General features: G+C 47.4%; 1 protein-coding gene across 2 annotated transcripts; it reads right to left on the reverse strand.

Annotated features, from left to right (window-relative positions):
* Positions 1-6,025: 6,025 nt before the first annotated feature.
* On the reverse strand, positions 6,026-11,154 carry POLR3D (RNA polymerase III subunit D). 2 transcript variants are annotated; one of them, XM_014867163.3, is made up of 9 exons: positions 11,006-11,154; positions 10,615-10,784; positions 9,604-9,647; positions 8,850-9,001; positions 8,567-8,691; positions 8,215-8,383; positions 7,579-7,844; positions 6,974-7,126; positions 6,026-6,807 (listed from the first exon to the last, which is right to left on the reverse strand). In XM_014867163.3, exons 2-9 carry the CDS (start codon positions 10,777-10,779, stop codon positions 6,685-6,687), a joined length of 1,197 nt encoding a protein of 398 aa, XP_014722649.1. In that variant the 5' UTR covers positions 10,780-10,784; positions 11,006-11,154; the 3' UTR covers positions 6,026-6,684. The 2 variants fall into 2 exon arrangements, with proteins under 2 accessions (XP_014722649.1, XP_044622734.1); XM_044766799.2 differs by having other exon boundaries at positions 11,053-11,148.
* Positions 11,155-16,134: the final 4,980 nt, after the last annotated feature.

A 16,134-nucleotide genomic window follows, 5' to 3' on the forward strand; every position in this document is an offset into this window, starting at 1 on the left:
GAGGGATGAGTCCTTTTCTGAGTGTGGACCCCCCCAGTTAGCATTCCATGGAGACCACACGCACCATGATGCGCTGCTGAGATCGCCAGCTCTGGTTTCATCAAAAGCAGATGAGAAGTCAAAGCATCAGTGAACCTGTGATGCAGTCTGAGTGCAGAATCCCCCTGGATGTTTACGATGTCCCCCATCTTTACATTTATCTTGCCTAAACTTAATTCAACAGCAGTTTTTAGTGATATCTTTATTGTCTTTCCAAAGCATTTACCTTAGTTTCCATAGAACTAAGAACTTTCTTTTAGCACATCCATGCCATCAGTTTATATAATATTTAATTAAATTATGTATTTACCTTTTCATCAGAAATACTTTCTTCTAGCTCTCATATTTTATTAGTTGACACAATGTTTGATTGAATTATGTAATTACAATAGCGAACACAACTGCAAGCTCGGGAAAAACACAGCTGACGTCTGGGAAGCACGTAACCAACTGTGGAACAGTGTGTTCTTCGAGGTCAGCCCTCTGATGTTCAATGTAGGGAGGAGAGAACACTAGTTCTCTCTCCAGAAGGTCAGCTGAGTATAGGTCAGGTCTCCTACTTAGCATCTTTTTACATTTATATCGTTTAAAATGGACTACTGATGACACATTTACCTTTACAAATGCACAAGCAACTCTTACACACTGTTGATGGGCACGTGAACAGGTGCAAACATTTGGAGGCAGTGTCTACCAAAAGCCTTAAAAATGTCACAGAATTTGACTCAGCAAAGCCACTTTTAGTAAAGAATCCTAAAGAAATAATTGAGGATATTGGCGACAATTTAACCAGAAGATTGCTGATCACATCATTTTTTTAAATAATGAAAAATTGGAAAAATCAAAATGTCCAGGAATTGGGGATTGTTTGGGTGAATTTTGATAGTCCAAAGATGGATTCTACTATAGCCATTAATGTTATGTTGTACAGTGCAAGAGACATGTTCTAAAGAATTCCCATGATTGTGTTGCCCTGGGGAAAGCTTTGAGAGTCACACTGACTACGGTTAGTTTCAGGTACTGAGTGTGTTTTCATGTGGAATATACTGTCACGAGGGAATGAAGCAGAGAGAGCTTTGCATTGGCAGCATGACATGGTCACAGAAAGCTTTACATTCAAATCGTGGACCCTTAAGCCAACTGTAGTGAAAACAGTTGACCAGCACTCATCACCTGCCACTTCAAAAAGCGCCAGCCTGGATTACTGGGGCTAGACAGGGAATATTACATTTTCCAAAACCTCTTGTGCTAGGGTTCTGGATCTGAATTAGGTTCTGCCAATTGAGACTTGAAAGGTGGAAGTACAGGCCATCTTCCTACCACTTTGGCTGTTTGCTGCTACCAAAGCTGTGGAGTCAGCGTGATCCTTCTCTTTTTCTCACACCCCACATCTACTTTATCTGCAGATCAAGCTGGCTCCACATCTGAAATAAGCATCTAGAACGCAAGCGCTGCTCAACACCTCCACTACCACCAACCTGGTCCACTACCATCTGTTGCCTGGATTAACGTAACAGCCTCCAAACTGGGGCCTCTGCCTCTACCCTGGCCTCAAGACAGCAGCTACAGTGAGCCTTTTAAAACCTACCTAACCTCGTGACAGCTAATTCTTTCACTTAGAATAAAGCCAAAGTCCTTGCACTGGCCTAAAAGTCCTACCTGTAGGGGACCGCCCATCCCCACACCTCCTCCGCCCTCACTGCTTCATCTCCAGCCAGTCTCCGGGCAGTTTCTGATCCTTCTGGTTCACATCTTCAAATACTTTCTCAACAAGGCCTGCCCTACTTACTGTCACACGCCCACTATCACCCAGATCCGTCCCCACCCTTGCCCTTTTAAAACAATTCCCAAGCACCTGTCACCTTCTCACTACTATATAACTTACTTAGGCTTCTTGTCTGTCTCCCTCACTAAAGTTCCACCAGGACAGAGACCCTTGTTTTGTCACTGACATATCCTAAACTGGAACTGTGCCTAGCACATAGTAGGCACTCAGTCTGTGTGGGGTTTTTTCCTCAAGTGTTCCAGGGTCCACTCTGTAGCTTGGTGGCTCTCCAAAGGCAGTTGAAACTGTGGTGATTTCCTGAGCCCTGGATTGCAGCTCCGCCGTGTCTGCATCCAGAGCTCTATCCTGACGCTGCAACTTCCTGATCACAGTGGGGGTGGTAGCTCCCTGATGGAGCAGTTCTCCGGCATTCCGAATCCTGCAGGCTCAACCTATGCTCACTCTTCCAGCTCCCAATGAGTCTAACAACACTTATTTTCCTCTATTAAACTTTTTTGCTTAGAATATCTAGAATGGTTTCTATTTTTCCACTGAACCCTGAGAAATAAACAAGGTAAAGTTGTCAGGCCAACGATGATCAAGACTGCATCTTTCCTGACTGACTGGGCATTAAGTGCAAATGAGCCAAACAGAAGAAAGTCCACCCCCTGCCTCAGCTTCTGGGGAGCTGGACCAGTGACTGTTGCAATGGAAGGGAAAAGAAAAAGTGCTTCAGAAGAGTTGTCAGAAGTTGGCCACAAAGAGGGGTTACTATAGGTGGTATTCCAGCTCCATTTTTTCAGATGATACCCGAGACCCACCCCACTCCAATCCCCACCCTCCACTGCTAGAACTTTGGCAGCTGAACCAGTCCAAGAGTAGCCATTAACATCACCTCTGTCACTCGCCACAGCCATCTTAGGAGGGGAAAGCTCCAACTGTGAAAATATTCTTGCACTAGGATGGGACTGCCAGCACAGGATGAGTAGGCAGTGAATGCCACCTTTTCCAATGTGCACTCTATCTAAGTAATAAGTTGGGACTGGCCCAGTGGCATAGCAGTTAAGATCGTGCACTCCACTTTGGTGGCCCAGGGTTTGCTGGTTTGGATCCCAGGCACAGACCAACACACCATTTATCAAGCCAAACTGTGGCAGGCATCCCACATATAAAACAGAGGAAGACGGGCATGGATGTTAGCTCAGGACCAGTCTTCTTCAACAAAAAGAGGAAGATTGCCGCAGGTATTAGATTAGGGCTAATCTTCCTCAAAAAAAAAAAAAAAAAAAAAAAAAAAAAGAGGGGCTGGCCCCATGGCTGAGTGGTTAAGCTCATGTGCTCTGCTGCAGTGGCCCAGGGTTTCGCCAGTTCGGATCCTAGGTGCAGACATGGCACCACTCATCAGGCCATGCTGAGGTGGCATCCCACATGCCACAACTAGAAGGACCCACAACTAAAAATACATAACTATGTACTGGGGGGCTTTGGGGAGAAAAAGGAAAAATAAAATCTTAAAAAAAAGAAAGCAGCATTTTTTCCTTTAAAGAGCCAACTGTTGAGTGATCAATTCAATTGGATCATGTGGGTAGGTCTGGAAGGATTAAGGAACGCTGTCTTTATCTTTCAGCTAGCTCAGAAGTATCTGAAGTACAAGATGCTCATTAACACAGATGAACTGTATATTTTTGAGATAAGCACATAAAACAGCATAATATTTGTCATTATATATAAGATATATAATTTTGGAGTCTGAAAGAATATGTACTAAAATGTTAAAATTGGCTCATTTAGAATAAAAGGTAACTGAACATTAAAAACTTCTACCAGATACACTTTATGACTTTACTACAATAGACAGTATTGTTTTTACAGACTGTCTACCTGTCATTCTTGCTTCTTCCCTACTAACAAAACCCTGTCTCAGGCAACAGGCTGTCCAGTGCCAGGGGACAAACCAGTCCACTCATCCCACTGCCAGTACCCGGTCCAAGGGTGGGGACATGGCTCAGCTCTATCAAAGAGACCCGGGGCAAGTCTGAAGGATATTCGCCCCTGGTAAGAGCAGCATGAGGAGAAAGTTCCTCCACTGCTGTCTACTTTGCTTTCTGCTTCGACTTTGCACGTCATTTGAAGAAATGATGCTGAGCTATAGCAGCCACTTTGCAACAATGAAGAGGACAGAACAAATAGATCCAAGAAAATCTTGATGACATTTTGGCTGCCACCCAACTCTGGAACCATTTATCTCCAGACTTCTCGTTATGCGGGATAATTAAACATCTTATTGCTCACATCACTGTCAGTCTAGTTTCCTACTGCTTGTGCTGATCACATCCTGATAGAAGCACTTTGTGTCTGGCACCAAATAAATGCTTTATGTCCATTCTAATTTAAAAGCAATCCTATTAAAAAGCTATTCTCTCATTTTTATAGCAAATAAAACCAAGCTTAGGGAGGGTAAGTAATTTTCCCCAAAGTTCCTGGTGGAGTTAGATCCACACCCAGTCCTGACTAAAACCCACACTACAGTTAAAAGGAGAACAAGGCTCTAGTTCTCTCTTTCAGAATCTTAACAAAGTGCGTACACACAGATGCAGATAGTAATAAATTTGCATCCATTTGCACTCCTATATGAATTTGGCTTTGATCTTTTTACTCCCATTATTTGCATTTATTTGTTGTAGAAATGTATGCTTCAGAGGCTCGGCCCAAAAAGCAGACTTGCCTGTCTTTTTTCCACTTTTACAGATGACATCTGACCTGTGTATCAGGGATAGAGAGACAGGTCATGGGACTTTGACCCAGGGTCCTAATATTCAAACCCGAAGATACTTGAAATGGTGAAACGGTGAACTTAAAGCTTACTTAGAAGAGTCAAAAAAGTAAACTGCAAAATACCAAACATCTAACAAGGCAGGAACTGAGTTAGCCCAGAAAAGCAGAAGCGTTTTTGAACCAAAGAAACAGAAGAGAAAGAGAGGATTACAATGGAGACCCCCCCGCAGTGCATTAGCTATTTTAACGGAGAGGAAAGCACTGAAGCCCCAACAAAATGCAGTTGCTCATCAAAGCTCAGCCTCAGACCTGGCAGTGCGTGTCTCCCAGGAAGCCTTTCTGCTCCAGACCTCCACAAGGAGGAGAGATCCAGAGCTCACGGGAGCTCTTAGCTACACAAGGGGCAATGTGGTCACTAAATAGTCAATGCCCCCTCATACTGCTAGCTAGGCAGCTTGAGGGGCTCAGTGTAGGAAAAGCCCCAGCTGTGATGAATAAAAAAGAGGCTTGAGGGAGAGAGGTGAGACTAAAGGCAGGCATATCCATCCAAAACCTCCGGGACCACTAGAAGTCAGGAGGCAGTTCTTAGTGACCCTGTGCGGTTCTTTCCTGTTCCAGAGGAAGCCTGCTCAGCTCACAGCAAAGGACTCTGTGACACTGGCATCTAACACCCACATGCATTACTGCAGGAGGCTTTCCATACTAGCCTCGAAGATGTCTCCCCACGCTGAACCAGGGAAAAACCCAGCCCTGTGGACAAGAGGCGAGGGAAGAGAAGCTGCTCCACCAGGGACTACAAGTTGAGAGGATCAAGAGTGTGACGACCCGGTGAAAGGAAGATCACAGACCAATGAAGCAAAACGCCCGTGTGGCCAGTTGGGACTGGGATCCAAGCAGAGAGGGTGACCGTGAGGGTGCTACGACAGGAAAGGAGTGCCTCTCAAATTCAGAGATTTGAAGCGGGAGGTCATCTGTCAAGTGCCAAAGATGCCATCATTCAACAAATCTCTAATTTCAATCATACCAAGGGCTGGTTTTCAGCAGTATTTGCCTTAGTGTGGTGATAATTCTGGCGCTCACAGGTTTCTGCTGAGAAGTGTTTAAACGGAAGCTAGGAGGACACAGCTATTTATTGTAGGGGTGAGGGTGGGGGCCGAGTCCTGGGACCACCACGTCACCAAAGGCACCTGTAGGCTGCTGGGAGGAGTCTCTGACTCCTTCACTTCTGACAGAACCTACAGCTAGTGCCTCCCAGGGAGGAACAGGAAGCACTTGACTAGGAGTGCTCAGGAGAAAAAGGGCACGGAAGAGCCTGGATCGGCACCCTCAGAGCATCGGGCCTGGAGGGGGCGGCACGTGGAGTAAGAAGGCAGGGACAAAGCATCTCTACTCACTTCTGAGAGATTCTTGAAATCTCTATTTTGACTGAAAATAGACTCAAGCAAAGGGAAGGGAAACTAACATTTATTGAGCGCCTACTGTGCATGTCTGGCCTTGTGCAAGGAGTTTTCATCTACGATATTCCACTTAATCCTCACACCAACCCTGTGAGGTAGGTATTATCCTCATTTTTGTCAGATGAGGAATACGAGGCTCAGAAAGGTTAGGTAGTTTGTCCAAGGTCATACAACTAGTAACTGATGGAGCTGGACTCAAAAATTCCCTGCTCTCTCTCCGACACTGCATCTTGGGAGGAAGACGGGAGCAAAAGCAGCAGCGACAGTCCACACACCTCCTATCCTGAGAACCAAAACAGTCACCAAGAAAAGGAGCCTGTACTTTTCCACAGACCCTCCTCTCTCTACCTGGGGAGGAGGCAGGCAGTTGAAGAGAGAAGACATAAATATAAAAATAAATAGAAGGGACAAGTCCCCCAGCAGCCAGGGATGTGCAGTATCCACGCTGTGAGAAGGTCACTGTGCCGTTCACCGCTGTTGTTGGAGGGAGCCACGTGGGCCCGGTGGGGAAAACTGGGACAACGGCTGCCAAAGGCTCGAGTGGGTGGGCTAAACGGGCCCCTTCTGGGTCGCGCAGATTTGAGAACACAACGTCTGGAGAAGGCAGCAGCCGTGGGCACAGTCACCATCATCCTCCATCTGCTCATTTTACCGGTGTTTGTGATCCAAGAGGGATTCAAAATCGGGGGAACACACAAGTTTGTGCTTTACATGTCCCAGGACTGTCATTTCACCTGTCCTACTGTCTCCAAGGCCCACAGACACCAGCTCCTGCCAATTGACAGAGACAGCGATGAGAACCAAAGCATACAGCCTGTCACTCAGCCCCGTGATTCTAATGTGATAATCCCAAGAACCCTTCTCCCGCACGTGGCACTGATTCCTCGACACTCCTCCGCCTCAGAGAGAGCCTCTGCCTGGCCCTCCAGGCTCTCACCTGCAGGAAAGAGCAGGCGGTCCCCACGGTCACATCCAGAGTCACCTTGCCCAGGAGGAGCTGCACCTTCCCCGACCTGCGGATGAGCAACTTGCCAACCTGGCCCTCTGTCAGGTCAGCCAGGGTACAAGCATTCTCCGCCAGCCTGGCTTCCTGTAAAGAGAATCAGCAGGCAGAAACTGGTAGGGAGCCGTTTCCTCCACCCTTCATGAACGAGCCCTTTCCCAAAGGCAGGCAGCAGCAACAGAGGGTAGAATGAGCTTCCCAAAGAGGGCCTTTCCTAGGGCTGCCTGCCATCAGTTAAAACAAAACTCTCAGCAAAAAAATAAACAAATGCACAAAATACTGGTAAGTGCTGGAGCTGAGTGATGGTACGTGAGCGTTTATGTTCTCTTGCTTGTCCGTGTTCAAAATACTTCACTGTGAAAAGAACCACACGTATAATCGGGTTGAAGTACAAAGCCCAAACTCCTGTGGGCAGCAAGAACAAACGCACATTATTTTCGCGTTCCAGCTTGGGTGGCACACATTTGTGTTCCCCCCCAGATTGCTGCTTCCCTCCCTGGCCCACCCCCAATTTTCACAGGACTCAAACCTGAGCATACCCGGTCTTTCTCCTGCTTTATAACCACCATCTGTCCATCCTCGCTCTGCACCTCTGTCTTGATAGGCTTGATGTCCTGAGTAGGTGGCTGGCCAGGGAGCGTGTCCGGCAGCTGGAGGAACAGCAGCTCTTCCTCCTGGGCGAGGCTCAGCTCCCTGAGTAGCTCTGCCACAGAGACATCCTTCGGGAGGCCTGGGGTCTTCCTGGCTGCTCTGGGAGGAGCCTTCACCTTGGCCTCCTCCTCCTCGTCTCGTGGCTCCTCTTTCACTGCCCGAGGTAATACAAATGGAGGGGCTATCAAGTGGCCACCCTTCATACCATTTCACTGTACCCATCCCTTCGTCCCCATCTGCTCCACTGTCACTCAGCCAGGAAGCTGGAGGAAAACACCAGTTATGAAGAGGGATCCAGGAGTTGCATGACTTATCTAAAAAGGGGTATCTGAGGGCGGGCCCACTGACCCACACCAGCACAAACCCTGAGAGTGAGAATTTAGCATCTCTGTGCAGGTCATGTATTTTACAGCTGCAATGGCAGAGGAGCAGCTTATGAGCAGAGTCTGGGAAGCTCATTCCTGGGGTGATTGCTGAGGGGCAGCCATAGAAAAGGAGACGGGACGTGAACCGACACACAGTACCTTTCACAACAGGCACATCCACCTCCATGTCCTCCTCCTTGGGGCCAGCCAACGAAGGCTTAACATCCGGTTCTTCACTCTCTTCCTTAAAAAGCCACCCTGAGTGAGCCAGCGGCAGCTGCACAGGCATGTTTCGAGTGTCATTCCTCAGCCCAGGGTCATCGATGAACTGCCAAAGAGTCAATGGGTCACAGAGCCGAACCAGCATACACACACACCTGGATTGCAGCCCACCTTCGCCCTTTCTAACCGAAGCTTCCTGCTGCTTACCAGGCTTCCAGGACATGAGAGCTCTTCTGCCCCCGACCCTGGCTCCCTGGAAGCCCCTTCCCCCCCGGCTGCTGGTACCTACATCATCCTTCTCCAGCATGCGCAAGATCTGTTTTGTTTCTTCATCTGTCTCCCTCTTCTCTTTTTTGATGTTGATGATGTGAGAGGGCCCAATGTCCGAGACATCCACTGTCTTATCCCAGTTCCCTGTGGGAAATCACCCAGTTCACTAGGGGAAAGGAAGAGGCCAACAGCAAGGAAAACTGAGCTGCGAGCAGGGGGACCTCACTGCCCTTGCCCTTCTCTGGACAGTCTGAACTGAAGTCCACTGATTCCTTCCTCCCGCAGCCCGGACAGCTTTGTACCCTTTTTCTTCATCATTTCAGCTGGGCCCTGCTCAAAGATGGAGTGGGACTGGATCACTTCTGGGCGACCCCGGCCCCGCCCATGCCCCTCTCGCTGTCGGTCTCTATCCCTTTCACGCTTCTCCTTCTTGATGGTTACTTCTTCCTTGGGCCTGGAAAAGAGATTGGATCAAGGAAAACCACTCACTTGCCCTGCCTCAGAGAACAGGTCTTACTCTCCCACACCAGTGGCAAGCTTATGAGCCAATAACGACGTCATGAGAAGCAGACCCCAGTCCTAAGTCTAGCATCTTTCCACTTCCTTGATGGGGCAGAGTCCTTTCGGTTTGCTTTACTTTACCCTGTTTGAGAGTATATATTAGAACTATAACCCAAAATTGAATTACAGAGACTGCCCCCAAATGTGGGTTTTTTTGTATTGCCTGAAAGCAGGAAGGCTGTAACGCAAAAAAACTTGAGGGAAAACTTGATACATTTTAGTCTAGTGACTCTCAACCCTGGATGTAAAAGATAATCACTTGGTTTCGCTGCAAATAAGTTAAATCACAGTTTCTAGGGATGGAGTCCCAGGCATTGGTATTTTTTTATAGTTTGCCCATTAGAATTATCTGGGGGCCAGGGTTGAAAATCACTAATGAAAAGAACTAAATACACAAATTTAAATTTCTGAGCCACATACCTAGTTATTTCCCCAAAGGCCCAAACTCAGAGCAAGTAAATAAGGTGCAAGTATTCAGAAGACCTAGCTACTTACTCTTCCTTGATCTTCCGACTGATGATGTTTGGGGTGAAGGTTTTCTGAAAGTAAAATACAGGAATCACTGATTTAGTAAGTTCTCATCCCAAACTACAGAGGAAAATAAAGATTCCCAAAGGCATCTTCTGTGGACCAAGACCACCACGACTCTCTTCTGCACATTCCACACTGTTGCCAAAGATTTAGACAGACATGTACTTGACAAGGAGGAAGGTCATGTCATGGTGGCAATGGAGTTACACACGGAAGAAAGGGGCACCAAGACCCATTTAAACTAACAGCTCAGCTTCTGCCCTCTAAAAAGGAGAGCCCTCAGGACTTGTAAAGGCAAAGGAATTTATCTAATCCCACCCCGTTTTCAAACTGCTATGGAGACCAGCCAGTATCACAAGAAAAGAGCTCTAGCCGCAAGGGTCTAGGAGGGAAGACATCTGCCAGCACTCACAGATACACCAGACCGCAACCAGAATGCCCCAAAGCGAAGTGAAGTCTTTAAAAACTGGCTGATTGATGCTTCTGTCATCCCCGCCCCCCTGTCAGGGCCACCCTTGACATCTACAGTCATCAACGTAACGGGAGAGGATGCAGAGCCTCTAAGGCCATGCCCAGAATTCACTGCACTCCAGATCAGTGGTTTGCACACTGGGATCCGTAGCGAATTCAGAACTCTCTAAGATGGCAGATAAAGTTTATGCCTGCGTGGCTTTCACGGGTTTCTTAAAGGTATGCAAAACACACACACAAAAATAAACACTGCTCAAGTTGCTTTTGAACTAATTAGGATTCTCTGCCCTTCAGCCATCTGAGAACCACGTCAACAGCTTGCACCCAGCATCTGAACTTAAAGGTAGGTCAGGCTCCCAGATTTTGTAGGCGGAATCTGGGGACGAGATTCGTGAGGCCCAACACCACGCCTGGCACACGGCAGGCCCTCCATGAACGTTATTGCAACCCGGGAGCCTGAAACTCAAGGTAGTTTGGTTTCTTTTGAAAGGTGCCGTCGGGTACCTTCTTGACTCCCCCGAGGGTGAGGTCCCTGGAGCGGATGGAGGGAAGGCGGCCCGGCGTGAGGGGAGGCGCCGGCCGCCGTCCGATGAGCCCCCGGGCCCCCGAGAGGAGAGGTCGGGGCCCTCCCGGAGCGCTGGGCTCGCCCGCGGCGTTTCCTTCCGACATGTTGCCTGGGAGAGAAAGGGCAAAGGGGCCACGGAGTCACTCGAGGGGACGGCCACGCGGACCCTGGGCGGAACCGCACCCACGTGGCCTCCCGCCCCCGTCAGCGCGTCCCTCCCGCAGCGTCCCAGCTCCTCCCCTCCCACGTGGCGAGACTTCTCGGACCGCGCCGGCCAGACGCTCGGCTCGCTCTCCCCAGGCCCCCGGCCAGAAAGGGGCAGGGACGCACCCAGCGCACCCGGGCTACGGCCCGCACCACGCGCGCCCCGACTTCACCTCCCACGCGGCCCGCAGCCGGCCCTCGGCCCCGGCGCCAGGCGGAAGTCTGCGTGGCAGGGCTCGGGCGCCGCCATCTTGCCGCGAGGCGGAAGTGAGGTCGGGGGGGCGGGGCCGGCCACAGTATTTATCCGGCGGCGCCGCGCGGCCCTCCGCCTTCTCTTCCCGGTTCTTCCCGGAGTCGGGAAAAGCTGGGTTGAGAGGGCGAAAAAGGAAGCGGGCGCTGTCTGTGTTCCGCCGCGGTGCCGTGCTCGCGCGTCTTGGCCCGGCGCCGGCGCCCAGCTCGGGGTCGGCGGCCTTTGCGGCCCCCGGCGCAGTGCGGGGCTTCGCTGCGGCGGGGGCTCTGGCAGCGGTGGGGGCGCGGCTCCGAGCGGGTCTTGGGGCGGGGGCGGAGAGCAAGACCCGGCCTCATTCGGGGGCCCCAGGGCGGGCGGGCCGCGGCGGCGGCCTCTGTGGTGACCTTGGAGTGGTCACTGCCCCTCCGGGCGCGGCGGCGCCCGTGCTCGGGGTCTCTTCCCTGGGCTCCTGGGGGCGACCTGGGGTGGGCTGTGGGCGCAGCGCGGGAGCAGCTGCCGCGGACCCACCGGGGCCCAGGGGGACCGCCCTGGGCTCATGGCAGCGGCGCTTGGTGTGCGCTCCTGTTCCGAGCCTGGAACCCGAAAAACGAAGTTTGCTCTCCTGGGAGACGAATTTAGAGAACTTTTATTGTGACTCTGACCTTTGTAACTTAACATAAAAAATGTTCTTTACTCTTGTTCTCCCCACACTCCAAACCATGTGACAACGTTACGGAAAGCTTGAGGGAAGGAAAACATTTCTGCTAGAATTCCACGTAGAATACTACAACTAAAACTTTTGTGGTATATTCCAGTCCCCTTCACAGAGCTGTCATACTGTACCACAATTTAGAATCCTCTCTTTTCAAATAACATTTCTTTGTTGCTGCATCAAACGGCTGCGTAATTCTAGAGTGGCTACGTCATGACACTGAGGTGGTTTCTTTCCCCGTTGTAGTGAACATCTGGTGCATTTAACGTTTTTCTTCTTTTGGGTTATATTCTTAGGACAGACTTCGAGATTTGTGACAACTGGCCAAAAGAAGTACATTTTTTAAGTAAATTTTTTATTTTGAGATAATTATGGATACACACGCAGTTGTAAGAAATAATGCAGAGATCATAAGTACCCTTTACTCAGTTTCTCCCAATAGTAACATTGCAAAACTCTGGTGCAATATCACAACCAGAATATTGACATTGATACAGTCAAAAAACAAGACATTTCCATCACTACAAGGATCCCTCTTGATGGCCTTTTATAGCCACACCTCCTTCCCTCCCACTCACCCTTGGCAACCACTAATCTGTTCTGCGTTTCGATACTTTCCTATTTCAAAAGTGGAAATCAGGGGCCGGCCTCGTGGCGAGTGGTTAAGCTGCCGCTTGGCGGCCCAGGGTTTCTCCGGTTTGGATCCTGGCCATGGGCTTGGCACCGCTCTTCACGCCATGCTGAGGTGGCATCCCGCATACCACAAATGGAAGGACCCACAACTGCAGATATACAACTGTGTGCTGAGGGGCTTTGGGGAGAAAAAGGAAAAATAAGATCTTTAAAAAAAAAGTGGAAATCACTCGAAAATGGAATCATACAGTACATGACTTCTTGGGACTGCTTTTTCGCTCAGCATAATTTCCTGGAGATGATCCAAGTTGTTGTGTGTATCACTAGTTTGTTCCTTTTATTGCTAAATATCCATGGTTTGTTTAATCATTCACCCTTTGAATGACAACTAGGTTGTTTCCAGTTTGGGGCTGTTACGAATGAGGCTGCTGTGAACATACATGTACAGGTTTTTGTGTAAACATAAGTTTTCATTTCTCTGGGATAAATGCTCACAAGTGCAATTGTTGGTTCGAATGGTAGTTGTCTGCTTAGTTTTATAAGAAACTGCCAAACTGTTTTGCACGGTGGCTGTACCATTCTGAACATACGTTTTTCTGGTTCTTCATCCATATTGGTAAGTTGCTTTCAGAAAGGGATGTGCAAACATGCATCACCACAAGTAGATACGAATGGACGTAGTAGATAAGAAGTGTATGTGTGTATAATATTTTGCCACGTGCTTTTGAGTATTGGCTCTTAAAATTTTAACGTTTTTGCCAACTTAGTAATATATTAATAATTCGTTATGTTGGTTTCTACCCAGACTTTTTTCGACTTCTTTTCTCCATGCTGGTTTTATGGTAACCAAGCCTAACCAAAGAAAAATCCTTCCTGTCCCTTACAGGGCTACACAGAGCAGCCCTTAGCTTCTGACCGGGGCACTAAATGAAATTGCTTTGATTTCATTCTGTGCGCATTGAGGTCTACCGGCCTTTAGCAGCTCCTAGGTTTTTGTTTTGTCTTGTTTTTTACAAGATAGTTATCCGTTATAGAAAATCTGGAAGATTTTAAAAAGCATCCAGAAGAAAAGGAAAATCATCCATTATATATCCCATCAACTGTTCTATATACTTGAAGTTGTTTTTCTATGTATGTGGATTTTTGAAAATTGACATGTTTTACGTATGGTTATATGATACTTTTTTCTCTTAACAATATACTTATAAACATTTTTCTGAGTTATTAGGTATGCTTCTAAATTATGATTGTTAGTGGCTAAATAGTACTCCACATTGTTATCTTGCACTATAATTTATTTACCCAATTTCCTTCCTGCAATGCTTACTGGGTTTCCACAGCATTTTTTACCCCAAAAGGATGAGAAGAGAAAAGGCTTAAATCAAGCCTTCCACCTTTAATATTTTGGGGCTTACTTCCTAACAACAATTAAATTATAATTTCCCTTTAAGGGTATTCTCCAACTTTGCCTCTAACTAGGCTAAGATACTTTCGGCACCTTTCTTTCTTTATTTGCTCTAATACCTCCCTCTTCATTTTCTCCTGAAGAGTGTTCATTCTTTTATCTAGCCTCAAAAGAAACTTGTAAATCATTGCTAGCTGAACCCCATGTAATCACATCTGTGGTGCTAGCAGATCTTAATTTGTTATTAATTACATTTTACTGCATTTTATTTTTACATATTTCATAGTAAAGACAATACTCTCATTATTTTCTGATAATTTAGTGAAACTAATAATCAAACTCTTAAGAACAAATATAGTTTTTTGGGTCTAAATGTAGGTTGCGGAAGGTATAAATAGATTCTGCCAAAAGCCCGTTCCTGTGAATTCTTGATGGGCGTTGGCAATACTAAATGAATAAGGAACTGTTTTGAATATGTATCAGTAGAATAAATGGAATGTGTTGTATGAGAATGCTATCCAAGTTCAAGCTAGTACATGTTCTCTACCAGTAATTTATCCTAATTTGTTTGCATCATTTTGCAGATCATTTATTTGCTTGTTCTTCCTCATCTCCTTGGCCTCTAAACAGTGGAGAGATCTAAGATTCAGTCCTCGGAACTCTTCCCTTTTTCCTTTATACCTACTCTCTTGGCAATGGTCCAGTTTCTTGGTTTCAAACCATGTGCTGTGTGCTGATGACTCCTCAGTGCTTGTCTCAGTCTGGATCTCTCTGAACTCCACATGTGTATATCTCTGCTTATCCCACACTTCTGCTTGGATGTCTTCTAGGCATCTCAAACCTAGGTCCACATCCAGACTTTCGATCTTCCTCCTCAAACTACTCCTCCAAAGTATTCCCCATCTCAGTGAATGACAACTCCATCCCTCTAGTTGTTCAAGTCAAAAATTTTCAGTTGTTCAAGTCAAAAGTTATTCTTGACTCCTCTCTTTTTCTCATGCGGTACGTCTAACGTGTCAGCTCTTCCAGATATATCCAGAACCTTACCACTCCTCACCGCCTTCACTCACATCCCAGGTGGTCCAGGCCACCATCATTCTTTGCTGTGAATATTATAATAGCCTAACTCGCCTCCCTGCTTCCCCCTGGGCCCCTCAGTCTAGTCTCAACATAGCATAATTAACATATTTCACACCACATCATGCCCCTGCTTTAACCTGCCAGTGGCTTCCCCTTTCAGAGCAAAAACCAGAGGCTTCAGAGTGGCCTATGCAGCCCTGCATAATCTCTCCCTCCACTCACCCACACTCAGTCCTCAGCCTACCGTGTTGCCCTCACTCACTCTACTCCAGCTGCACTGGTCCCCTTGCTGTTTCTGGAACAATCTGGCATGCTGCCGCTTCAGGGCCTCTGCACCAGCTACCTGGAATGCTCTTCCCCCACATGATTTTCATGGCTCCCTCCTCCCTTCAGTCAGCGTTTTTATCCTTTGCGTTGTATTTGCATATGTCTTCTCCATAGGTTCTTCTGCAGGCAGCTCTCTTAATAATAGAGTGAAGTGTGTCAAATGCTGAGTGAGTGGAGGGAAGCCTTCCTAGCACGGCAGCAGTTTGTGGATTCACCAGGTCTGAGTCTTCTCCCCGGGGTTTTGCCATGCAGTGCGCCATGGTATTCCACTCTTCCTACATAATGCTCTTCCACTGCAGGTATGACTTAGTGACCACTCCAGCACGAGGCTTCCATCATGTTAGTCCACTTCTCATTTCACTTGTGATTCTTTCTTCATTGTTCTCAGTCTTCTTCCCTTGGAGTTTCTTTTGCCCCTCCAACATTTCCTTAGTGTATCTCCCATAGTTTTTCAGAGTCCTTAAATATAATTCAGCATTTTCCCATGTCTTTTAATTTTAACAATTTTAATTGTTAAATATTTAAGTAAAAAAAATAAAGCCAAAAAACTTACTATATTCTTTAGTTGAGTGAATACTCAAAAATGTGTCCAATTTTTAGAATCACTGTAATGCTCTTTAGTAAGTTCAAAATAGGTGACGGGTGAAGGTTATAGGAGGTCTAAACATAATTTCAAAAAGATAAATAAACGCCGAGAAATCCATGCAGTTCTGATGAACAGTCGTTGCCCCTCCTGTCATTGTCAGCACATGTGAGTGAATGCTTTCGTGGGCCCTCTGGATGTGTATGCATTCATTGACCCATGAGATCGCCACATGGGTCAACCACAGGGAAGCACGTCAACATTTCGAGTCTATAAAGTACATAAG

This window comes from Equus asinus, chromosome 3 (assembly GCF_041296235.1).
Source record: "Equus asinus isolate D_3611 breed Donkey chromosome 3, EquAss-T2T_v2, whole genome shotgun sequence".
NCBI classification, from domain to species: Eukaryota; Metazoa; Chordata; class Mammalia; order Perissodactyla; family Equidae; genus Equus; species Equus asinus.

Coding starts and splice junctions, on each gene's coding strand:
- POLR3D (XM_014867163.3), bottom strand. CDS start 10,779: ATGTCGGAAGGAAACGCCGCGGGCGAGCCCAGCGCTCCGGGAGGGCCC. Junction 8,692..8,849: donor TGAAATGATGAAGAAAAAGG/GTACAAAGCTGT, acceptor GATTTCCCACAG/GGAACTGGGATAAGACAGTG. Junction 7,127..7,578: donor TAAAGCAGGAGAAAGACCGG/GTATGCTCAGGT, acceptor TTCTCTTTACAG/GAAGCCAGGCTGGCGGAGAA.